Source organism: Ischnura elegans, chromosome 8, assembly GCF_921293095.1.
Source record: "Ischnura elegans chromosome 8, ioIscEleg1.1, whole genome shotgun sequence".
Lineage (NCBI taxonomy): Eukaryota > Metazoa > Arthropoda > Insecta > Odonata > Coenagrionidae > Ischnura > Ischnura elegans.
The window spans coordinates 26,508,664-26,535,448 of NC_060253.1; the positions used below are offsets into that span (position 1 = coordinate 26,508,664).

The 26,785-nt window shown below is 37.8% G+C and overlaps 1 protein-coding gene across 3 annotated transcripts in view; it reads left to right on the forward strand.

Annotated features, from left to right (window-relative positions):
* LOC124164191 (tyrosine-protein phosphatase non-receptor type 11-like) overlaps positions 1-26,785 on the forward strand; it is a 1,101,414-nt gene that overhangs the window by 1,068,574 nt on the left and 6,055 nt on the right. For 2 of the 3 annotated variants that reach the window (XM_046541400.1, XM_046541403.1), the window contains 9 exons: positions 14,876-15,038; positions 16,028-16,204; positions 17,709-17,856; positions 18,404-18,483; positions 18,617-18,769; positions 19,559-19,807; positions 22,713-22,896; positions 23,704-23,855; positions 26,506-26,759. In XM_046541400.1, the coding sequence (XP_046397356.1) occupies positions 14,876-15,038; positions 16,028-16,204; positions 17,709-17,856; positions 18,404-18,483; positions 18,617-18,769; positions 19,559-19,807; positions 22,713-22,896; positions 23,704-23,855; positions 26,506-26,759 (1,560 nt within the window). Of the gene's footprint in view, positions 1-14,875; positions 15,039-16,027; positions 16,205-17,708; positions 17,857-18,403; positions 18,484-18,616; positions 18,770-19,558; positions 19,808-22,712; positions 22,897-23,703; positions 23,856-26,463; positions 26,760-26,785 lie in introns of those variants that run through there. The other variant, XM_046541402.1, reaches the window with a different exon arrangement.

Here is a 26,785-nt window from a genome sequence, read left to right on the forward strand (position 1 = left end):
TTTTCGAAAGCCGATTAAAATGCGACCGAAGTAGCAACAGCAGAAATCAGCTTTCCATATGATGGAATTGCCAATGCAGTCATCTTGGTATTGAAGATCGTATATCGTGAATTGTGAAATCCATGATGAAACCAACATTTTTTAACATTCACCCTAAATGAACTAAACTGACCCGGATTGTAACACAATCGCTGTCTGAAAGTGAATTAGTTTTTTATTGTAGCTGTTTTATATTTCGTTCTCCTCACGAAAGCAGCGGAGAGTGTCAAAATTTGACAAAATTTACAAAAACTTTCCATCGAAATTTTTCATATAAATTAAGTTCGAAACTCGTGAATCGTAAATAAATTTTTATGCTATTTTATAAGCATACCCTTTGAAAGACATGTTCTTTGCAGAGTATTGTACAGTAAAAATTTATTTTTCTTCGCTATTTTTACTAGCAGTAATTTAAAAAAATATTTGAAATAGTAAAAATATGTATCCTTGAGCGTTTGTTTCCGAAATCCACCTGGTTTTTCGAAAACTATTGAACTGAGCGGCTCTGCCGACAGTTTCGTATCTGAGAATATCCCCAGTCCACAACTTAAAATAGTTGGGAGAAAGTCAGAGGGCTAGCTGTCTCTTAAGAGCGGGCAGTGGCCACCTCAAGGAAAAAAATTCCGGGGGGTCTGAAGCCCCCTCAAAGCCCCCATTTCCCCCCTTGCTAAGTGCCTGGGTCAACGAAAATGATTTTTCCTCGTTGTAATTTTCGCGAATCACACTCCCGGCATCCCACGCGCCGTGGCTTTGAAAGTGCAGCGCCTATGTGGACACTTCCGTTGCCTTGTCGACCACAATCACGGCCAAATGTAACGCGGGAATCTAGGCAGTCATCTTGAGCAATGTCGGACGTGGGGGGCATTATGCAACCCCATCCAAAGTGGTACTGTTTCCTAAAACAACCTTGTACTGTGGCCGTGTGGACAGCGGATGTGGCGAACGGTCAAATCTTTTTCTGGCGAGACAAACTCATCGTCCGCAATTCTGTGTGGAAATCATTGGGACTACATAATAATAATAATAATAAAATGCCTTTATTCGAGCGACGTTGAGACTAGGAAGTTCCCTCTTCCACCTAACCCCTCCATAGCGTCAATGCAAACATATTGAAAAATAATAGACAAACGTTTACAATACAAAGTTTATACAATATTTGTGAAATGTCAAAAATATGAACAACTGTATGTGAAAATTGTGTGGAAAAAAGATTTCTGTTTGTGGGAAAAAACATGAGGATAAGTAGTATCCTTCAGCGAAAAAACCCACTGCGGGAAAACGCCCACACAAGAAGGGGGGCGTGAAAAACCTGTAAACATAGAGTTCATCATCCCAGAGGAGTTTGAGGTATAATGCCGCTTTCGTCGTATTTTTTAATTGGTTTCCAACTTGAAATTGAAATAAAAATTAACAAAATTAAAATAGGAATATGGTTTGTAAATACTTCTACGAGATACTCTCTATTATATATTTTTTGCAAAATAGCCAGATTTTTACATGCGTCAGAAAGGTAGGGAAAGGTTTATGGATGTAGAGAATTTGCACTTGGGCAAAATCAAAAAGAAAATGAGCATTTAAAAGTTGTGAATTTGGTTTATTATTTCGTCACGAATAAAAATTTTGGTTCTTAGCCCTAATGATAGCATATTTCCTCATACGTTATAAATCTCTATACCGGTAGAGTCACAAGAGAGGACTTTTTTATATCCATTTTAATGCTAGGTGGGTGCAACACATCTGGTGGACGTTAAGGGAAACTACTATTGTGTTAGTCTTGATAAAAATTACCTAGAAAATAGTCATCAGAGCACATTTCAAAATTATGTATTATTTTCAATTAACATGTCATCACATTTCGATCCGATTAACATATAATATTATAATTTTTTCAAAGTTCTTAAAAGTTCGCTGCATGTAGAAACCTGATTATTAATTGTTTTAGTCATCGCGCTCCGTAGCACTCCATCAAAAATAATATTAACCAATGATAGTCCCATTAAATCACAATATCCAAAAGTTACATGCCACCAAAATAAATGAATACGTGAAACTTGCTGTTGAAATTAAAGATACGTGGAGATTGCAGTCCACGGATGTGTGCACAGTGTTTATACAACAGGAGTCCTACCGAATGCAACAGTTAAACAACTGAAAAAAACTCGAAATAGAAGGAATTCTGCCATAACTACAAAAATACATTATCCTGGACACCTGTAACACAGACGACGAAATGACACACCTGCAATAACGACGAAAGAACACAGCTGAACTTTACTTGGTTCGTTTGCTTTCGAAAAAAGCTTGTGAAACACAAAAGATGAAGGAACAATAATACTTGTAATAAAGCGTCTTAATTGGGCGATATTTGGAATAGAAAGTCCCTTCTTCCATCTAACCATCAAACGTGCTATTTGTGGTTTCATCGGATTAGAAAAGGACTCTGAGCTGATGGAACCTCTCTGGGGTGAGTGAAACGAACTCTAAATTCCTCGTATATTTGATTAACACCTGGTGTATACTGATGATATTATTCATTTTATTCCTTATCTGAAAGTATATACACTTTACTAACTTTGGTAGTGTGGGAGAGATAAATAGGTTAGTTTCTTTCATCAAGGAAAACGAAATGCATTGATTGCGAGTCATTACCCACCATTACTGTATTCATAATATACAAATTATTTGGTTTTAGAAAATCCAGTTTATACGAATGGCAATCGTCAATTTTAAACGCATTTGAAAAAGGCCAGATTGGCGCCCATGCGATGCCACTCCACGTGACGCCACAGGGACCTATTTTCTATACGAGTAGATAGGAGTTTCACATCGTCTGAGGTTACCAATGCATGCATGAGGCACAGATCTCAGGGAAACATCTCTTAATAATTACCCATTAAAATTAACTAAGTTCGGAAAGTTTCCTTCGTTTGATATGGTAATAATAATCCGTAAGTAAGCCAAGCGCTACCTGCTAGCAGGGTACTCTGCTACCTGCTGGCAGCCTGCGTCGTATCAGCGCTCAAAGCCTCGCACCAAGGTCATCTCACAGGGCGACAGCTGGAACCAGAAATACGTCACACGGACTTTTCCCAATATTCCTACTTAGCCGTCGCGTTTTCGCGCGCTTGAAATTTTTCACATTTCGTTTAATCGCGAAAAATAGATATCGTCATTTAAAAATTAAAAGCGTGAAATACGTACTCCAGGAGTAATAATCTTTCGATTTAGGCAATAAAATAATAATAGGAAACCACCATATTGTCTCAGCATTAAGAAAAAGGATATAATTTCAGAGTGTGTTTCCTGGGCAAGGTGTTTGCATCTCAATACACGGGATACGGAGGTCGCGCGATCATGTCGGAGAGAAAACTCTCCTTAGTCACCATTCAGCCACGGACTTTTTCCAAAGTATTGCGCAAAACAAGTAATTTTGTACGCAGTGAAGCGCGTGGTTGCTAAGTTATTTACACCAAAGGTGGATTTCGCCATGAAAAAATGTGCAGCATTGCGCCGGAGAGAAGCGTTTGTCAGTGATATACAACTCGTCATTAATGCTGTGTTCGAACTCTTTTGGGGAATTCCAAAGTGGAATTTCACTTTCTCGAGATGGAGAAGGGAAGCTGTGGACAAAACTACTAAGGTGCGTGAAAAAAATTCATACCAGGTCAAATATTTGAAGAAAAAAATTCAGACTAAAAATCAGGAATATTACAGAAGATGATTCTTATGTCGTATTCTTGATGACTAGTCACCCTCCGCGCTATCAAATAGGTTTACAAAAAGTAGCCACTAAGCTGCTGACAGTCAGATAGATCGGAATTTCATGGGGAAATAAACTATTATTGGGCTATTAACCGAAATTTTTATATTCGCAAGGAGGCAGTTGGCAATACAGTAGTAGATAAAACATTGAGTGTTCCGATACTTATTCCTAGGATGTCAGACGATTTTAGAGGGGGTCGTTTCTATGACTTTTAGTCGTATGTCTCTTTCACCCCGGACATTTATTAGAATCAGTCAGTCATTTAGTGGTCTGAAGTGTATTTTATAGTATATAGATACGTAATTTATCAAATGTATAATTTTTCAATGTTTTTCCTCGCAATTTTATTATCTAATGTTATTAAACTCAATTTAAAAGCGTTATGGGTGACAGCACAGCCAGTGGCCTATCGTAGAAATCTCTATTGTAATAATATTCGTGTTTACTTTACTTTGCCCTCGTCATCTGCGAGCCCCCTTCGCGAACCTGTTTGCAGAGTTGTAAACATTATGCGGCGCATGGGAGAATCTTGGCGTCCAAAAGGGAAAAATGAGAACGGGTGAAGTAACTTTTTTAATCCGATAACAGTGGGCGTTGCAGACGGAAGCCGTTTCGAAAATAGACGTCTCCGCTCCTTGTTTACCCATCCAAATTAGGTAATACGATTTGAGGCAGACTTCTGTGTTGACTCTAGTTGCTCAGTGCGCTTCGCCGTCGGCGTCGGGCATTATATTATAGCCTTCGGGAAATCCTTTCAAGCCGGTATTACCAAGAGGAAACACGGTCCTGATGGAAACTAGTCGGTGCTTCGGACGTGGTGGATAAAAATAAAGGTCATGATCCTAATGAGACGATCCCTCTGAAATTATTTTCGTTTAATGAGATTGAATTACTGGAGCGGCGGGAAACGAAGCCATTTCAAAGCTGGGGTAGTTTGCGCAGAATGCTGACACAAGCTGACTTTATCTCCTACTGTGCCTTTGGATGTTATGAGATCAAAGCTGGTGTGAAAGGCTAGAGCTGGAGAACATAATTTAACTATCCCTACAAGTATTGGTTATTTTTAGACAGCCTACAGTGAGAGAAAAAAGATTTTTTTAGCTTGATACTTGGTAGGGAATCAAGGATTCTAATTTCAAATCATATCGAGTTTCCTTTTGATATAATTCAATTCGAAACATCTCGTACAATTTTAAAGTAAATGAGATAAATCTGTATAAATTAGTTTTTGATCGAATTCTATCTCAAAAATATGTATATTTGAAACGTCAGTACGTAGTAGCAGTAAAAAACACTCACTAAAGAAATTTTGTGACGTTGAGCAGTTTTGCTTTTTTGAATATTCATCGATAATTTTTTGTTTCTCAATTTTATCGTCACCTTCAGAGCCCTTAATCTATTTATATCAAGTAGCGAAAGTAAAAAAAGTATGCAATCCTTCAGAGTATTTCGTGATTTGTATATTGGCTCCAAATGGTGCTTGATTAATGAAAATTATTAATGAAACGTGGCGTCACATGCTGACCGCATCCGTTTTTCGTTTGATTCATTTGAATGATTTGCTGCCCCTCTTGATACTCTACAGACTCCATCCATCCATCGCCGCCATGAGTGAAAAATTCGAAGATTCGGTCACCGCAGCTCCCCACTCCATTCTGCTATCATTTTTATCCATTTTGGTATTTATGTATTTATTGCCATTTACGTTCGTTATAAACTGACCGATATGACTCACTCGGGGGGTGTTCACTTAGTTTCTTTACACCACCCTGTCTTTCAACGATTGTCATCATCAGGTCATCTTGCCTAATTTTTTGGCTGATTAAGTTGTCCTATCTTCTTCTTAAGGTTATTTTTTAGAAGATTTCTCTCTTCCCCTACTCCTCTTAATTTGTCTTACCTATTATGCAAACTATTCACAGCCGTTGAAATTCTACGATGTTTACTGATACATTGAGAAAGGCGAATACCAATATTTTATTCATTGAATCATTACATATATTTTCGTAAATGATGTATTTATCTTTATAACACTATTCAGTCGAACATAGATTGGAATGGAGTCACTTCAATATCGGGACACACCCATATCCAGTGTTCTAATTCTTCATAACGTCTCTAGAGATTATACCTTGTTCACTCTGTTTCCACACTTTTCGGCTGCAAAGTGAGGACTTTGCTCCGTGATCCATGATGTTGGCTCAATCGGTCCCAGTGTGTTCTCCTCTACGAGGAATGCACATAAAAAATAGATAAGATGGATTTCAGATTAGGATATTCTATTACTCAGGACCACGAATACTGTGGTGAGACATTTGATGTAAAAATATTACCTGGCGTGATATGGAGTTGTTTCAGGGCAGAGTTCTGAAGATTGCGACATGATTAACTTCGGATGAGGGAGTAGTGTTGTGAATAGCCATCCAAACCAATTCTTTCGCACCAAGAAAGTTTACTCGAATAGATTAAAATTACAATTCTTTGAGAAATCCCAATAGAGCTGAGAATCGCCATTTACCGAACACCATAAATGAATTAACAAATGCCAAATAGCAAACTCCGTGTTATGTGAGTGCGAGCTGACGTCACATATCGAATAATATGCAGGTCGTGAATATGAAAGTGTCCGAGTAATGCATGAAATATGCCAGCGCAACTTTAATTTCGTGTATTTTAATTATTAATAACAAATTGACACCCTCTCCTATGTTGATATAAGAATAAAAGATTTAGCATTTTTGGCTGGTTAAGATTTTTTACGCTGCTTCCCTAAATTGAGCAAATTCTATATTGACGAGTGAATTTGAAATTAATTCCATTGCCGGTCGGATTGCATTGAGAATTTTGGAAAACGTTATTGCAACAATTTTGAAAAAACAACTACATGCCTCTTCCGATTAGCGTTCTTCACATTTATGAAGAATCTTTGAAATCAACAAAGCATATTTCCTTGACAACCATTTCTTTTAAATAATAATCAACGATTGTGACTTTAATTAGCAAGAAAACATTTGCATGCCCAGGCATTTTCGTAAAATTTATTGCAGTGAGTGGTAGGTGTTTTCAAAATATCCCCATGAAAATATTCAGATCAGTTTTTGCCTGATTTAATTTGATTTGCCTGATGTGATTTAAATGGCTGATTCCCTTGAGGTTAATATAGATTGGCGGGACGGCTCGGCGTGTACTGGGTTTAGCTATTTTTGAAATAGAAAGAAATAAATGTCGTTCATCTTTAGGTCATCGCTACAATGAATTGAAATGGCGGAATGGATAGATCTCTTTTTCCTGCCCCTTCGCCGCTTTGTGAATCAGTTTGCTGTGGCATTGTGAAAACGCATAAATACAGAGAGGAAGCAAAGGGAGAGAAAGAAGAGGATATCGATGCGGGGTCATAAATTAGGGTCTTCCTTGAGCGTTGGAAACCGGAAGGAAGCAAGATCCCCGCTGCGAGTGAGCCCAATGTTTCCCGGGCTTCACATGTCTTCCATTCCGTACCGGATACTCCGCAACCAGGTGCGACCCTGGCAGGCGGATATAGGTACTACCTACGTCCGCTCGCTGTGGGGGGAAAAGCTATGGGGTTGGGGCTGTGGACCCTCTGCCCTGCACCTTTCACATGTTTTATTAATAGTTTTTTTCCAAGGGGGCGCCATTAATTACGTTAAGTATTTTGGGGGAATAGGGTCGAGTCGAATCTAACGTGGGGTGTTATCACCCTGAAATGTAGCCATATCACATCAGATGCTACTTAAAAACAGATCTCGCACTACAAGATTCAACTTCTATATTAATTTTATCTCCGAATCTTAGTTCCACCGTAACTATTTTTTATATGCATTTCACGTGTGAGAATTTATATCACATATCCTTTCCTTCTCTTACATTACCTTTCCATCTCTCTCGGCAAAAATCGCGTTGTTTTTTTTCAGCAAGAATCAGTGAAAATTGTGAAAAGTTTTTCATTATTTTATATACCCCCTCTAAAGTGAGGACAGTGAGCAAAAAATGACATACCGTGGACTGAATTATTCATGTGAGTATCTCCTTAACAACCGGTGATTAGAATAATAATGATAAATAGATATTGTGACATTCTGTCCCATTTTCATCCTAATAGTGATGGAGTAGGTATTGGACGTTAAAATTAATAACAATTCGTCATTCAATTTTTTTACAAAGATACATACGGGGTAGAGAAATATACTCTTGCAAGATAGCGATAGTGATAAGAAAGATGATGATTAATATTTTATCTGACACTCTGTACCATTTTTATCCTAATTGTGCTTACGCGCTGGTCGGTAATATGAATTATAATTCCTCTTCCAATTTGTGTATTTGCATAGATACATACGGAAGTAGAGAAATGCAGTCTTGCAAGACAACATCTGCCGCGTTTCGGTAGTTTCTCAATAAATATTTCCCATGATTCCTCTTGCGGAGGGGGGATGGGGAGCTAATAAATTATCGACTTCCCTCCGAGGCCGCTTCCCTTCGGAGAACGCATGAATGAAAGTGGAGGCGTTTTCGGAAGCATGATGATGATGTGTCCACGTGGCCATCGGGAGAGGAAAAAGAATCGATGGAGAAGAATGGAGGAGAGGGGAAAAAAATGCAAAAGTGAACGCATGCCACTCGAAAAGCAGCGGACGCAGCCGGCCGCCTCAGCTTCCCCTACAACCCTCCTTCCTTCCCCTCTCTTCTTTATATAGAAGTAAGAAGAAGAAGAGACATTCCTACCCCTCCCCTCCTCTTCCGGCCCTAACCTAACCAACATCCGGATGGCACGGCTGTTTACTCACCCGACCACCGGGGGCGTCGCTGTCCCCTCCTCCTCCTACCCCCCCCCCCCCCTTCTTCCTCCCTCCATTCATATACTCATGCTTCACGCCCCCTCTTAGCCCTCCTCCCCCCCCCCCCCTACTACGATTCCCTCCCACGAGTAACCACTACGGCACGACAGTGTGCCTCCAGTCTTCCTGCGAGAAGGTTCATCGACGACGCCGGCTCCACGCGCGTGTTCTCCGGCCTATTTCGGTGGACTCTCCTGGCTATTCGCCCGTCGCAGACGTCCATCAACTCAGACAACTGCTGAAGGGCATCTTCAACACCGTTCCTCCCCTTGTGGGAGTTCTGCAGGCGCTAGTCGGTTTTCTTAAAAGAATCCGGTCAATCAGTTCCCGCGGTATCCGTGTCATCGATAGTGTGAAAGGCATCTTCAACGACGCTTAGCCCCCGTGTGGGAGTTGGGGTGACGTTATAACGTTCCCCAGGAAGATTCTGGGTCATCGGGTGCCACTATTTGTGTCGTCTCTTGACTGGGTGGAAAGGACAATTATTCCCAGTGCTGACGTCGCAGTGTCGGTCGGCCAAGTTGCAACAATACGGTCATCCTTCATGTCTAGTCACTCGTCCACTTTGCTTCAGTGTCGGCGTTGTTGGTTGGTTGTACAAAGAATAACCTTCCTGTCTCTTCGGCGAGGTGTTTAGCCATCACAACGCAGCGTCCGCTGACGAAAGAAACCGAATCTCTGTAGTCCACCTTGTTCAGTGCATTCTGGTGTTGATTCTGCAGTGAAGACTATAACCAGGTGGTCCACGAACTTAAGTTTTATCGCAAAGCGATCCTCCTTCTAGTCTTTCTCCACCTTTCCTCGGTGGCCCTGAAGGGCCTGCCAGGTATCCCCTTTCCCTTTTCGGTGTTCGCAAACAGGGTCCTTACCCCAAGGGATCAGGAGCACCTTTTAAAAACTCCGCTGCAGCTGGAGTAGAACAGCTGTGGGACTTATCGTCTCGACGGCTGCCGTCTGAAAGTATTATTAAGGAGACTAGAAACACCTTGAGGACCTTTTCTTCAAAGGTGTAGCGAAACTCTTCCACGTTCCACGATGTGCTAGTCTTGAGCAGAACGAAGGCTCGTGTGGAGTAAAGTATTGTTGTTGTGCTGTGCGTGTTTATTTATTCGTCGCCATGCCTACGGTGGTAGTACCCAAGAGGAGGAAGTGCTCCTTCGACGGACTTGATGACGGAACCCCCGTCATACCTTGCTTCTTCCTGTGCCAGTAAGTTGACAAGAAAACCCTCAATCTGATAATTATTTAGTCTACATTTTCATACCACTCCGCAAGCCGCCTCAATAGCCAGGCAGTGTTGGGAAACCTCCGAGAAGAGAAAACTTACGAAAACCCACGAAACTATCGTAACGACATAAGTTCACGTGCATTCCCAACTTATGCGAACTTATCGGTTCTCAGGTGGGATTTCCTGTTCATTGTATATTGATTCCCATTTTATCATTTCTAAATCAGAGCTGCTTCTGGGAAAAATAAAATTTCAAGACTTCTCGTTTTAGAATTTGAAATTTTTCTACTCTATCATATTATTGTGGCAGCTACATATTTCGCCATTAAACTTTGCAGCACAAAATAACACATAGTTTATATCTTTCCTGAAAATGTATATATTTTTGTTACAAGCAATATTGGGTTAAAATGGGTTAATAATACGTATATGCCTGCAGAGCACATTTATTGCCTGCGCGTTGAACCAGAAATCCGGAGGTCTATGGTTTGAATCTCGATTCAAGGAAACTCGTTCTTCTCCCGCAATATCATGCGGTCGTTCCGTTGTTTTTACACCTTTTTCGCTTCCGCTAACTGTTCGGAAGAGTCTGTTCATCCGCGACGACGGAACCGCAGAAGGACGCGTTCTCAAACCACACGACGGCCTCTAAATCTTTTTGTATCACTACCTCGACGATTCAGTTTAGTGATACGAGCTCAGGCACGAAGCCAAAAATTTGTCAAGGGGACGATTAACATAATGCGCTGAGTGGAATACTTCAATGGAATTTGCGGTCAAATCGAACGCATAGCAAATCTATGCATTTCATTTTTTCTAAACTTTAAATTTAAAATTTAATATAATGCTGAAAGTTATATTCATCGCATGTTTCTACTGAAATGGCCGTAGTTATTATAGCTTGGTTTCCATAGTAAATGAAATCGTCTGATTTTTTTATGTCTGGTGGAGTACGTTTACGCTATTCGAATTTGAAAAAAAAATCTTTGTGCAATTTTAGGTAAATAAACGCGCCCGTGTTCGAATTTTCGATATATTCCTAATTCATCCCCTGATAGAAAATTCTAAGATTAATTCTTTAAAAAATTCTCGTGTTTTCGAATTCAAAAGAAATTGCTTTCGACAAATATGTATTTTTGGATTGTCGTTAAAAAACAAAAGGGTTCTTATGATCAGAGGGTCTGTCAGATTTATCGCGGGCTCTCACCGTAAAGAAAAAAAAATTAATTTGAAATTGTAGTATAGAGACTAGATTTTGGTCAACGTTTGCTTGTTTTTTTAATATTTTGTTTCATAAAATGTTTCCGGTGGAATGACATTCACAATAGAATGCACGATCGGTGAATTAAATTTGAATCCACCGAAATTTTGTGAAAATGCTGAGGTAAAATTTTCTTGTTTGAAATTAAGGTAAATGTGAACATTTTATACTCTTTATATGCAATGAAATTTTAAAGATAACAGCCGAAGTTTTAGACAAGCGTATTCCGCAACCGATAAACGATCGCTAGGGAGAGAAGGATACATCCTCTTGTAAACGGATATCATATCCTTGCGTCATATCAAATATCTTTACTGAGAGGTGTGAAATTCAATTAAATGCGTGATGATATGGCGTTTGTGGTGACGAAATGTCTTATCTCGTGACGACGTAAGCACATAAGGGTCGATCAGATATATATTAAGTGCCAAGATACGATCGCTCCTCATATTTCTCTCCTTTGTACCTTTTGTCGATTCATATTTCACACATCGCATATCCTATTCTATTGTACTCACACCGACTGCTTATAATGTTACCCCCTTTACTTTTTCCGTTGACCTAAATTTTTTGAGCCAAGGCTTTGAGCTTTGATTATAAAAATGTTACTTACTACTTTTGAATCTTTACAATCTAAAAATCTACCAAAAAAATTGTAGCACTAGTCACTATTACCATAGAGTAAGTATATTCTCTATATATATATATACTTACTCTATGCTATTAGGTACTTCACTTTTTTAGTAAACTGTGTATATTTGAAAGTTCAATGCATAAATGGGAATTGCTGATTATAATGGAAATGTATTCTCTAGCTTGAATGAAACAAACTTCAAGTAGCATCCAGTAGATTTGCTTTGTATTTCTTTCGCTTTTGTACAGTTTTCGATGACGTGCGCCACGGCTTCTTGTAGGGATCTTGTGCTATTCAATTATTTTTAAAATACCTTAATATAATTTACCCGAAACAGAATGTTGCTAGTTTTAGTAATGTCATTATTGATATTGTATGAACCTTAATGTTCCATCGTTACGTCTCATGTTATTTTAAATTCATATTAGTCGTCAATTTTGCGTTTCTGATCGTTTTACCGATGGTTTTCTCGTACACACAAAACCTGATACATCTTTTCTCATCTTTGTTTTGCGAATTTGTGCCCGCTTGCGATTGGATGGAATGGTAGAAATTTCATTTTAATTTAAATCAGGCCTGGTCTACCCATTCATTCATAATCGGCGAATTCTCTCCACTTTCCTAACGGTGATCGCGCGTGTATGACGTCATGCGGTTCATTCATAACTGCAGCCAGCTGGAACGGCAGGTAACTACCGTAGTATATTTCGCCGAGAGGATCGCGTTAGTATTATTTCTGTATGAGACCCTCCACATTTTATGTACTTAAGCTCCCCCGAATTTTTGTTAGCTTTCCGACAAATATTATGCGCGACCGACCCAACAAAACGGTACAAAATGATCATTTTACGTCGTCGTTCTCTATAAAAACTGATCGGTAAACGCTCGAATTCTTCAAGTGGGTAATATTAAGTGCAGAGACATGATTATGTTTCCTGATTTGGCGTAAAGCGTGCATCCGCGGTTAAGCAAATGAAAAAATCCGTTACTTAATCGAGGAATTAAGCTAGGATTCCTTCATTGATAAGGTCGAGTTAGAGACCATTCCGGCAAATTAAAAAACGAACTGGAAACAATTATATTTTTTGCTAAGAAATCTGTTGAGTGCCAGCTAAAATCATCATGAGTATTTTTGGAGCCAACAGAATTCGAACCGGAGTCCACTGGAAGAATTTCGCCTCCAATCCAGGTGAATTTGAATGATTTTGCATTTGGTGAACGTGAATAATTTTCGTGAAATTGTTTTAAATACATGTAATTTTCGCGTTTAAATGCATTTGTGAGTGATCTAATGACGACTCACGGTTCGGGCAGTTCGTAGATTCCTCGTCAGGGGCCGTGCACATGGAGGAGAAGAAGGTGTCCGCCCTCTCTCCCTCCTGAAATGAAAAAAATAAATACCGCAGTCTGAATGAATTAGTTAAATCAATGTATGTTCGGCCAATCCCAAGGCATGCTTTGATTCTCTATCGAACATTAATAAACAGTGATCAACTAAGGTATCGTAGCTTACCAAAGCTTTCTCAGCAGTTATAATAAAATTTGTGGGCAATACGATATCTTAGTTGGTCATTAGGTATTTTTCCACGACATCTCTCCGCAAAAAAATGACTTTTTTCCATCAACCATACGAATGGTACTCGTTGTATTACAACGAATTGGGAAGATTAAAATATGGTATTACAATTCTTTAAGCAGTGTTTTACTGTTCATTAGGTTAACTGAGTTAATCTACAAGGATTTTCGCTCTTTTATACATTTTTTATGACTGGTAGTTAAATGGGGTATAAATAATAAAAATAAAATACAACGGGTTGGGACGATTAAAAAAAAAGAAATGTGTAACTGTTCATTAGGTTTATTGGGTTTATCTACAAGGATTTTCGTTCTTTTCTACAATTTTTATGCTTACTTAAGAGTGGTTTTTAAATAGCGTATAAATAATAAAAATAAAATGCAACGGGTTGGGAAGATAAAAATGTGGTTTTACAATTATTAAAGCAGCGTTTTATTGCTCATCAAGTTTATTGGGTTTATCTAACAGGATTTTGGCTCTTTTCTACATTTTTAATGCTTTTTTACGACTGGTTGTTAAATTATTTTGGTAAAATGGATAAATTTGGACATAAAAACATAATGACGCAGGGGAAACTAAGATCATGGCAAATTTGAACATGATTTAAATGCTGTATTCCTCTTTTGACCATTAATATAAATTTCCACGAAATATTTCGAGTGTAGGTAACTTAAAAAAGCGAAAGAAAAAATGTGCACCTGGAAATCAAAGCTTTTCTTGTGGGAGTCATTATATTACCTCAATCAATTAAGTTTACCAAATCTCCTGCTACGTTGAAATATCAATTAAAGGAAATATCACTATACAAAAGGCTCCACGAGCCAAATATTTTTTTTACGTACTCCGAATACAATAACTGCCAAATGTCCTATATATTTTAGCGTTATTATTCTATTTGTATGCATAATGTTTTGTTCGCAGGAAATAAAATTGACAAGATATTATTTCTTTTTTGGCATTGACTGTTGAAACTAATGCAGCAATAAAAAACTTTTTGACTGCGTTGATTTTTTTGTTTTTCAATTACGTTTTCCGCGCCATGTTCTATGACAAACAGGCTCGTAGCCAGAAATTTTCTTTGGGGGTGGTTGGGATAAATGCGGGTTGCCTATGTTCTGCTGTCCATTAGCATTTATTTAATTGAGTCAACCATACAATTTGTTTGCACATTGCTGAAAGTTAAATTCTTCCCTAGTTTTCGCAGATATTATGAAATGTAACTACCTATATCGAAAAATTTGGCGCCAGTTAGTACTCCTGGTCTCGTGGTCTCCTCAGCAGCTGTAGTCACCACAAGGAATAATATTTCCGAGGGGGGTAGGGGAAACTGAAGCACCAAAGTCTCCCCTTTACCCCATCCCCCCTCAATAATGCTCCTGGTGTCAAATTATTTCGACCATCAGAGCAATAAATAATTTACATTTACTTTGATCTTGAAATGGCATTTTTCATATGTATCAATTTTTTCTTCAGCGATGAAACTCATGTATTTTCTCTGTTTTCTTTCCCTCTCCATAGGTGGTTCCATGGCCACTTGTCAGGCAAGGAGGCTGAGAAGTTGATCCTGGAAAAGGGGAAGAATGGAAGTTTCCTGGTTCGAGAATCTCAGAGCAAGCCTGGAGATTACGTCCTCTCCGTTCGAACCGATGACAAAGTGACTCACGTCATGATCAGGTGCCAGGTAATTAATAGTCACGATTACATCATCATTATCATCTACAATCATCAATCCAAAGTCTATAGTGCAAAATAAATCACTTTGTATTATTCCACAAAACTTAATTATTCCAACCCTGAGTTGCAACTACATACTATATAATCATTTTCAGGGTAATGACTATAAACTATAATGATATCAAGGCATTGATAATGAATATATAGTAATTGAATCAATGATGCCTTGATATCATTTTACTCTACAGTTATTATCCTGATAATGACTTAATAGTATTTGCAACTCAGGGTCGTAATTTGCTGGAAATTGGAATATCAGTATTATTGGATTTTGGGGGCAACCCAAGTCAAGAATTTAAAATGGCCAACATTTCCTCTTCTATGCCGGGGACCTAATCAGAATTTTCTGGACATCTTTCTCTGCTAACACCCACCACACATAAGTTGATGATCACTAAAGGCAACACAGTTATTTACCCTGATGAGGTCTCCGGCAGAGGAGAGGAAACGTTGGTCATGGACTGCAGAAGTTTTAGTTATTATAGGAATGTCATTAGTTGTATAATAATTATATCATTTAAAAATTAAATATCTCTTGGAATTCATTTGAAGGATTAATTGAGGTGCGATGAAGGCATTCATGACAAAATATTCCATGTGATCCCAAAAGCTGAAATTTAGAATGCAGATGTCCAGGTCTCAATTCTGCTCCGGAGACCCATGATACATTTTGCTTTTTTTGGATGATGAAAATGCTTTTCTTTCCTCTAATTTTCCATTTTTTCTGTATATAATGTGATAACTCATATTTACAAACCCTATGGCAATTTGATTTGCAATTCATTAACCTGTATTTCACTCCTGTATTAAAATGAAATAATTATTTTACCCTTATAGCTTGTGAAAAAATAATGTGCCCTACCTACATGGCCCTACCTGTCATGATTTAGCATTTTTAAATATTTTTAGTGACTCATCATCATTTGTTCCATCCAGGATAACAGGTACGATGTTGGAGGAGGAGAGAAGTTTGACAGCCTGAGTGAACTGATTGAACATTACAAGAGGAACCCAATGGTGGAGACTTCTGGAACGGTGGTTCACCTCAAGCAACCGTTCAATGCTACGCGGATCAACGCTAGCGGCATTCATAGTCGGGTCAAAGAACTGCAGGTAAGCATCGTCATTGATTTAATTCAGCACGAAAAGGATAGTGACTTTTAGACAGTAAAGCTGTTGATGTGAGCATATTTTCCTGGCTTCCACTGCTTTGTTTGATGACTGAGGAAAACAGTTTCATTGGTAATCTGACCACTATCTTCCGGTCAGAAGTGGAGTTTGATTTGGAATAGCACTGTATTTTTATGTTGCAGTGGTAGTAGTTGCAGTCTTTTTCAAATAGATTTGTTCTGATTGACTGAAGTCATATTTGGGTTATGACAGTGGGTATCATGAAAAGGTCTCTTCCAAGATTAATCTAACTAATCAAGACTAATCATGGATGTATCATTATTCTACAAAATTAAGCCGGAAACGATTTTATACGTCTCTTCCAAGCATGATTGTTCACTTTTTTATGGTCATCACTTTCAAAACTAACTTTCATGAAAAATATATTTGTGATCATGATAGAACAAACCTATCTGAAAAATGACTGGTGCGGCCCCCATTCCATAATTTCTGGAAAATTGAAAAGGCGGTTATCTTTAAAGTGGCTCTCCTATGAAAGCTTTAATTTCACATAAAAGATAATCATGCTTAAAAATAATAATGGATGAAAGTCTAAAAGCCACTTCCCTACACATGTCAGACCTCTGACACATTATCAAGGTATTGCATACCACCAAGGCTCTGTGGGAAGTAATGAATCCCCTCACCCCCAAAGCAATGACTTTAATCGGCCCCTGGATGGATCTGAGCTGCACCCAAACTCGCCTTTATCATGCCTTTTTAACTTTATTTGAATTTATTTTATCTCACAACCAGTTTTTTACTATGCAAGTTAATCAGTACGAGAGTCATGCGCCCGCTCCCAGCGGGCTTCCCCCGCTCTTTTCAATGCAGGTCCACAGAGGGATAGGCGCGTTTCTAATTTTAAAATGTAGAAAAAGGCAGGGTCTTATGTACAAATTTAATTGGGATGTTCATGCACAAATTGAGGTCAGAGGACCTCTTTAAACACAACATTGGAAGTAATTACTCTATCCTCTGTTAAACGCACATGATGACCCATACTTACGTATCAGCAGGAGACTTGAATGTGGAATCAGCTGCATTTTGATGAAAGTTATTTAAAGAATGCGAGATATTGTTGCAAGTGAACAAATGTATCAGTTTGTGCACCGTGAACATCAGGAATATTTACCGATTTTGTTTTTTTTTTTTTTTTAATTATTTAGAAACCAATGTTTGGAAACAATAGCAATATTTAGGTAGTGAGATATGCCGTCGCATGTTCTCTGATAAATTCTGTGCATTTTGGTACCTCATTTGTAGAGTTTGGTTAAATATAAGTTGAGAAAAAAGTATCTATACAGTAGAAATAATATGGAAGATTTAGGTTATTATTCAAACAAATAACACAAATAAAGAATCTGGAAAACCCCAGTTCCTCCTACGGAACAGATATTTTTTCATGAGACGTACTTAATAACTGTTATTCTTCTTGTTTCAACAGAAGGAGAATGGTCATTCCACTGGAAAGGCTGGATTCTGGGAGGAGTTTGAATCTCTTCAACAGCAAGAGTGCAAGCACCTATTCTCCAGAAAAGAAGGCCAGAAAGTTGAAAACCGCAACAAGAACAGATACAAAAACATCCTACCATGTAAGTATCTTGATAATTCTACCGTGTACTCAATGGAATAAGTATTTGCTGTGGTCAGAGTGGGGCAATGTGTGATTTATCAGTGGGGCTCGTTGATAAGGGGGTTTAATACCTTCAAAATTCAATGTAAAATGGAGCCAAAATGGATATACATAATAAGTCTGTGTAATGATCCGGTATACAATAAAGGTGTGCCTCAAAAAAACCCAACCGAAATAGAAATTTTTATAATTCTCATAAATATCCAGCAGTAATCACAATACAAATGGAATTGTATTGCATTCCAAACTCTAGTTCAAAGTATGATGCTGAGAGGTCAAGGCGAATGATTTTTTCTCTGTGGATCTTTCGCATTTCAAACTCAATGGATTACTTGTAATCGTAGCTACAGTCACTCTTTCTTATATTAATAATTTCAAGGCTACTTTGTCCATGACGTACAGGGGATGTGTACATACTTCTTACCTTATCCTCTATCATATTGTTGCTTTATCATTAACATCTATTTTTGCACCTTGTCGTCATCCATATATTTTTAATCTTTCAGTTGACCACACCAGGGTGAAGTTAAAAGAAGTAGACCCCTCAATTCCTGGATCTGAATACATCAATGCCAACTATATCAAGGTAAGATCTGCAGTTAACTCCCAGATGAAGATACTCCCGTATTGTACACCATTGTAGCAAAATTGTATTGCAGTTTCATCAAATCATTACACAATTATCATTCTCATTTGTTGTTTTTTTCCAATCCTTACAGCCTGAGGATGAACCATTTTCCGAAGGCAGGATGAAGCACTACATTGCCACTCAAGGATGTTTGCCTAGTACCACGTCAGACTTTTGGCAAATGGTTTGGCAGGAAAATACAAGGGTCATCGTCATGACAACTAAAGAAATAGAGAGAGGAAAGGTAATACGTGTGAAAAATGTTGCTATGCATCTATTATAGAAATTATTTTTTCATATTTTACGATTTGTTTGATGATGTAAGAATTTTTTGTGATTATTCCGCATTAAATTTAACTTGGGAATAATTTGATGGAGCATAATGAAATGAACTTTACTATAGTGGAGCTGTGGAATGTCATGAATGATAAATCTGCAGAAATGTTCTTTTTTTCTTCGGGGCATATCTCTATAATTAAAAAAAAATTAGCACACATATTTGTAGACTAGCATAATTATGGCTTCCCTGCCATAAATTTGGAGATTTATTTCAACTAATTATGGCTTTCTTGACCTTTTAAATTACAATTGTGTGTGAACCAGTATAAAAAACTCAATACTTAGCTGCTCAAGTTTGGCGGGGGATTAAATCTTTTTCTCTTTGTGTGTTTTTAGTTAGAAATACACTCAAGCTCTTACGATACAAAAATTAAATTTGCAAAACTTTGGCAAGAGAATTAGTTGGTATTTTCACTGCACTGAAGAGTACATGTGTTATACAGCTCACAAAATTGAGGAAGTATTAATTATTTTAATAGATATTAACTTCAAAAATGTTATCACAATTTTCGCAAGGGGTATCTCCTTAGTATGATAAGTGGAGGTTTTACAAGGTAAAGAGGTTCACTACACAGAAGTTTGCCTATAAATTTACATGTAAATCTGACGGGACCGAAGGGGTGGTATGAAGTATGGAGGTTTATGATGTAAAGAGTTTTACTACATAGAGGTTTTACTGTATTATTTTTTTCAGAATAAATGTGCTCGGTATTGGCCTGAAGAGGGTCAGATGAAGGAATATGGAAGAGTAAGGGTACGAAATCTGTCCGAGTCGTCAACGGCGGATTACACGCTGCGGGAGTTCCTTGTGTCATATGTACAGGATGAGAGGGAAGATGCGATAGCACCGCTTGGCCTCCGAGGGGGACGCAAGGGATGTGATAGTGAAATGATGGACAGTGTATTAGGGGAAGAGAGGAAAGTCTTCCATTACCACTTTCAGGTATGAGAACAACACCCTATCCAGTCTTTTATTTTCATAAATTATGCCCCCCTCCAATTATGTACTAACATGTTCACGATCATCTGTGCAACCTTAAATGGTAATGTTGGTGGTTGTTTTAACGGCTAACGGCTAAGATTAACGGCTAATGTCTTCTGTGAAAATTCAAAATCGGGTCAACAATGGGTTAACGAAACCTTAATAAGCTCGGGATGAGAACGGTTTCCCTCCCATTCTCTTGATAACGCTCCCAGCAGGAGGAGAAAACGTTGAGTAAGGAAATGTCACCTACGCAGCAATTTCCGGAAACAACCACCAACATTGATAAAAGAAGCTGTGAAAATCTTCATACTTAAACTTAAATGGTAATCTTAGTGTTCAAGCTAGTCTGTATGCTCACTTAGATGTACATATGTAGTTCAGTTCACTTTATGATGATATGGTATTGTAATGATGGAAGTGGAATTGAAAAGAGAAAATCTTAATCTTGCTGAAGCAGTTGTTTGTGATGTTTTATATTATCTTTCAGCTGATTCTACAATTAAAAATGCAGTGAAATAATTACAATTTTGAATTTACTAAACTGTTTTGCAATTCATAAGTCTCTTAACTGTTGATTGTAAACTGAAGTTTATTAAATTGAAGGAGAATTTTTAAACATATTACTTCATTCAGTTCTGTTTAAGTACATAATGGAAAAAGAATTCAAGAATCAGAATTTTTCATTTTTCGTTTGCATTTACCATGCCCCAAACATTTTTCGTTCTCCTCATGCTTATGGACCATGACTAGTGGCTCAAATATTTTATACATAAAGATTTACATTCTTCATTCTATGAATGTATCCTTTATTATTTGATGGAACATCATTTCTGCTTTTGTGATAGGCATGTGGGTTGGATTGAATTAAATGTAGGTTTTCAATCTGTTTCTTTTGGTGAAATTGTTATTGTAATTATTGGTTTGTAATATTTTTATAAATGATAAAGAGTTTTTTAAATGGAAGAATATAAAATATCAATAAATCCATGACATTTCTCCAATGGTAAAAGTCACTGTGAAAAAATCTTTTTTGGTTTTTTGGAATACGAAACTGGATCTCCCAGTTGTGAGTCAATTATGAGATTCAGTTACATCACCAATCTATCTTCCCCGATAGCAAATTTTGGGCTGGTTTTTCCAAACAAGCACTTTGCATCCCGAATTAGCCACATTAAAACCGTCCTGCATACGTGAAAATCTATATTTCATCTACTTCAATCCATATGCATTTCACATCAGCAGAATTTAAAAGTTCCATTGAATAATAAAATGAAGTACAGTGGAACTTGGTTAGTACGTTTCTGAAGGGACCACGAAAAATGAACGTACTAACCAGGAAAACGTACTAACGAGGAAAGTAAATAATAGCAGTCGGGGTTATTGCAATCAGTGAAAAAGTCGTCATAATTACAATTACTATCGCTAGTTCTCATAGGATCGCCTTCCTGAACTCTTTTCACATTTAAAATCAAGAAAATGAGCGCTACATTGAAAAACAATACCATGTGAATAAAAATCGCAATTTTTCATAGATTTCCGAAGACGATTCCATGATTACGGCGTCTATCTCCCGTGATTTATCCTATATACATTTACAGAACGAGGACGAGTGAAGCTCAGACAAGCGAAGACAAGTCATTTTTCTTTCTCACAGCGTACTCGGAGAATATAACAACAACCCGGAGTAAGTCAACTGGTTTTTTAAACATCATAAAAATTGGGCAAAATTATATTGACTTTCAAATTACGGCAACAGCCGTAGACATTCGCTTCTGGAATGATACCATTTCGATTGTAAAATCGATCGATATATCGACTGATGACACGCAAGATTATAAGATTACGACGTAATTTCAAGAAAATTTTATATTAGACAGTTGAAATTTACTTTCAAAATTCGTCTAATGTCGTCTGCTTTCGTTCCGAGATCAAGTATTTTTAAGCTAAGCTTCGCGTGGAGATCCAGAGCATCGTCTGCTCCCGCAACAGTAGTCAAGTAAATACGCACGACGTCGAGTTTATGGAGCAGTACTGCTTTAGATAATGTGGGAATTGTCTAATACCGTTTTTCTTCATCATGATAACTCGTGCAATAGCAACAATTGCCCACTTACGAACTTAGTGCGCAGCAGTGGGCACTCCCAAGCGCTCCAAAGGCAACAGAAGGTGAGGAGCTCGGGGTGGGGAAAATTGGGGCTTCTTATTGGCTGTAGTTTTTCGTAGTCAGACATTCCTGAAAAATGGGCGCATTTTATTTTTCATCACGTCACAAGAATTCAGTAATGCATTTGGATAAATTACGGTAGAAGAAAGAGATGTGGAATGAATGGAAGAATGTTAATGGCTAATAATAATAAATTAAATCATGAATTCAGACGTTTGCGACCCTTAAGAAGACACTAGAGAACGAATTGCGGGTTGCGTCACGGCAAGCAATTGAGCGTACTAACCAGGAAAGCGCAATTTTTTCAAACGTACTAACCAAATTCTTTTACCTGTATTTTGTTCGGATGGTACCGGGACCGAGGGAAATCGCCGTACTAAGGAGGAAAACGTACTAAGGAGGAACGTACTAACCAAGTTCCACTGTATATGTACTTGCATTAAATTATAGAAATATGTAATTGAAGTCATTCAACAACCATGTGTGGTCCATAAACATGCATGCAGTGAAATACTATTAGAGGCTAAATGAATGCAAAGGGAAAAATGAGTATTTTTGTCTTTTATTTTTTTTCTAATATCCAAACTCTACGTGAAGTAATCAATACACTTTCAAACAGATTTTCTCCTTCAGTTCAATGTGTGATAGGTGTTGATTATTTGCTTGATTTATGATTGAGACATTGTATTGGTTCTACAGGCGTGGCCTGATCACGGAGTCCCATCAGACCCTGGCTGTGTTCTCAACTTCCTGCATGACGTGAATGCTCGGCAAGAGTCGATACGTTGTGCCGGACCAGTTTTGGTCCATTGTAGTGCCGGCATTGGACGCACTGGAACATTCATTGTGATTGACATGATCCTTGACCAAATTGAGCGGCAAGGTGAGTTCGGAAATCAGAGGAGATTTAAATTTATTAAAAGGATCCATGTTGAAATTCAAAAGTCATAATATTTAATATAATATATTTAAGACACTCATCTGACCAAGGGTGTACCCAGGATCATAACTAGGGGGGGGGGGAGGCCATGGTCTAGGGGGGAGCAAGCCAAGTTGTGACATTTGAAAAAAATAGTTTTATTTTAGTTACATATCTTAGACTAATACATATCATTTTTCGTGGGTTTAAAGAAAATTTGTTGAATACTTTCATTTCAATTCAGCACTGATTTTGCTTGAAGATTTTTGCAATCTTTGTTCTAGGGGGGGAACTGCCCCCCCCCCCCCCCCCCCCCCCCCCCCCCCCAGCCCCTCGTTGGGTACGCCCATGCATCTGACAAAGGTTTTGGCACACAATACCACTGTCAAAGCACACTTGCTTCTCACATGCTGCCTTGTAAATATTATAATAACAAGCTACACACTTAGTTATATATTTTTGTAAAGAGAAGCCTGATATGCTTTTATATTTTCCTGGCATGTTAGATTTCCTGGATTTCCCACCTTTAAAACAGCCTTTTCCTTTTGAGGTATTCTGGCATACTATGCAATGCTTACTTATTATCTTAAAGTCAAGGTTTTTTCTTGCATTACATTACATGTTGAAATGATACCATACTTGTGCACCATATTCATTCCTTATGTGAGCATTGACGCACTTCTGAGCCCAATGTTATGGACAAGTTATGAGTATATTTCCTTATATACTTCTTCACAAAAGTGAATAATCCATTTTTTTTCCTTGGTGTAGGACTTGACTGTGAGATAGACATCCAGCGTACAATCCAAATGGTGCGGTCTCAGAGGTCTGGAATGGTCCAAACTGAGGCACAGTACAAATTTGTGTACCTAGCCGTTCAGCATTACATTGCTGCTGAGTCTCAAAGGAGGCAAGCAGAACAGGTTAGTTACTTCACCATGCTTGCTTGCTTTTTATGTCCAATCCCTTATCAGAACCCTCATTTTTTTGTATTTTTTGGCTGCTCATATTGTTGATTTAGAGTTTTAATTTGTTTGCAATGTTGTAAATAGCCTTAAGAAAGTTTCATTCATAGTTGAGTGTTTCATGAACGCCTACATGCTACCATTTTAAGAAACTACCTTGGGAAAAACTCTTGCTTAATCAAGTATGGCTAACTACCCAGTCAGCACATTATAAGTCATTGAGGTAAGGTGTAAGGAAAAAATAAGGAAGGAGCTCATAAGTATACAGGTTGGCATTTTCTTGTGGGTTTCTTGTGGCCTGGCCGACAAACATCCAGGCTAATGACAAAATGGAGGCCTGGCTTTCAGCACTTCCCTGGATTTATGAAGGGATTAATGTATAAGAATAATTTTTCCATTCTTGGCACTTCAATAGAATGAGTAGAAATAGCATCATACGTCCATAATTTGAAAATCATTCAGAATTATGAAATGATGGCGAAACCACGGTCGTTAGGAAGAAAATGTTTTCACATGAATAGCAACGGAGGATATAAAAATTTCAGAAAGAATACTCAAATATCAATAATTTATTCATCGAGTTAACTGAAAAATAATTAAAATTCATTAATGTCAGATTATGTGGACCTTGTACATTTCAGTTTGTTTCATGCTCAAAGCATCTAAGTTTTTCTATACAATTACACTTTAAATTGGTATATACCTACGTCTACTCTACTTATTTAATGCAGTGGTGTAATGGTTAGCATGCTCAGTTGAAGAGCTGAAGGTTATTAGTTCGATTCTCCCAATACTTATTTTTTTTTATTTCCGCCCTCGGGAAAATGTACATTTATGTATATCATGCTTTGTATCTTCAACAGCCAGTCACTTGCAGTTGTTAATTTTTTCTATTTACGGGAAATCTGTTACCAGTTGTTCAGCTCTTACAAATATTCGCTGAATTTCATCGGTAAGCTTTAAATTCATGTCAGGCAGAGCAGCGTAGCATGTGTAGGATGCTGTTCTGCCGCCTTTGGCGCTCCAATAGAGGCGACTTAATCTGAGGATATTTGACGGCATTCCTTACCTTTTCTTCCCTAATACATATCTTATCCTTGCCTTATATAAGTCCTTTAGCTTACGATAAGCTGCTCATCAAATTTTTCTGTAAGAAAACCATAAGAAACGGATAACTCTCTTACTTTGTGCTATCTGGGTAGACAGCATATAATTCCAAATTGATGCAACTGTTTTCATGGCATGAGCTGTAAAATTGCTCTCCTATTTTAAGAGAAGTGATGCTTATTTACACCATTTTCCACTATTCATGCCTTTTGTACAGTAATTCAGATAGCAATTTGGTTCCACTAAATTACAGCCGGTCGAGTTGAAAACTAGATTAGAGGACACAAAATTCATTTATAATTAATTCTTTTCCCAGGGTGATAATGTAATATTTATACATATGACTTTATTATCTCACTTTTTTCATATTTGAGCACATATACCAGTGTACATAGTGTTATAATTACTGCTTTTTTTTCAAACAAATAAGTCAGCTACTGTTAAATTATTCCTCCAAGAAAAAAGTTCTCAGTGCTGAAATCTCTTAGGGGAGCTGCATATCAGAATGTTGATTCTTTTTTGTGTGCTTCTTCATCCCTTTGGGCTAGTTAATTCTTCTGCATAATGCACAGCTCTTGTTTTGATGTTTCCAAGTATTATCCTGCTTAAGAAATCATCAAACACCCACTCCTCAGTCCGCTGAATATTTCATTTTCCTTCATTTTTTCTCTTATTGTTTGGAATTGTATTAGTATTTGAAGAAGATACTGCACTTAAATGTCTTATCTGCACTTCCAATCCTATATATTGTCTTAGATTCCTGGAGACATGCTTGAAATCTTTCTTTCTCTATAATTCTCATTTTTTCTTCTTCTGGCTCATTTTTTTGTAATTCCTCTTGAATTGAAATTATATTGATGTTTCTTGATGAATTTCTTACATTAATATCTCATACTTGTCCATTAGTACTCTCAATTCTTCCATCAATTAAAAACGGAACAAATTGTGTTGCTTCAGTGAATACCTCAGCTGAGGTTTTTATTTGCTTTCTAAAGTTGCTTTCATTCTGCTTTCTCAATGCCAATCATACATTTGTTGCCATCAAGCAGTTCTTGATAAACATATCATTGATACAGAGGTGTATTCTTCAATTCCAAAGAAGAATCAGTAATTGTAATGGAATGCAATTATGATTCAAGTCAACACTTTATGAATTTGATGAAATTTCATGAACCACTTGTCTTCAAAGTTTGAAAGTCTTCCATCTTGCTGGTAATATTGTATCTCATTCCTTATTTTCACATTTTCATAAGAATTTCTCTCTCTCTCTCTGTCTCACTGTTTCTGAGATTCTTGAATTTTGAGTACTACCTCTTTGCAAGTGAAGAAGTAAAACGATTCGACAGAGAACAAGTTTTTTCAACTCTCTTAGTAGAACTCTCGTCACATATTTTTGTATTTAACAAAAACATTGATCCTTTTTGTCCATTATTTCTTGTTTTTACTCTTACACTACAAGTCTTACTGAAAAAAACTATAGCTAGAATTCCTCCTACTGCAGAAGAGCTTGCTGATGGGTAGGGAGTACACCAACATCCGTTACTCAAGCGAAGGGGGCAGTAGTGGACTGGGAACAGGTGGTGGGGGTGTTGGGGGCAGCGGGACGATAGCCGTTGGATCGGGGAACACTGGAGGCTTGACGTTAACCCTATCAAGATCCACCACATCCTTGCCCACGACGCCAAGCTCTGCTTCGACTTCAGCGAGGGACAAGAGGGGGCCCAGTAGGGCTGCGTCTGACGCCCACCTTCCTAGGTAAGATAAAGTGTGTTTATTATAAT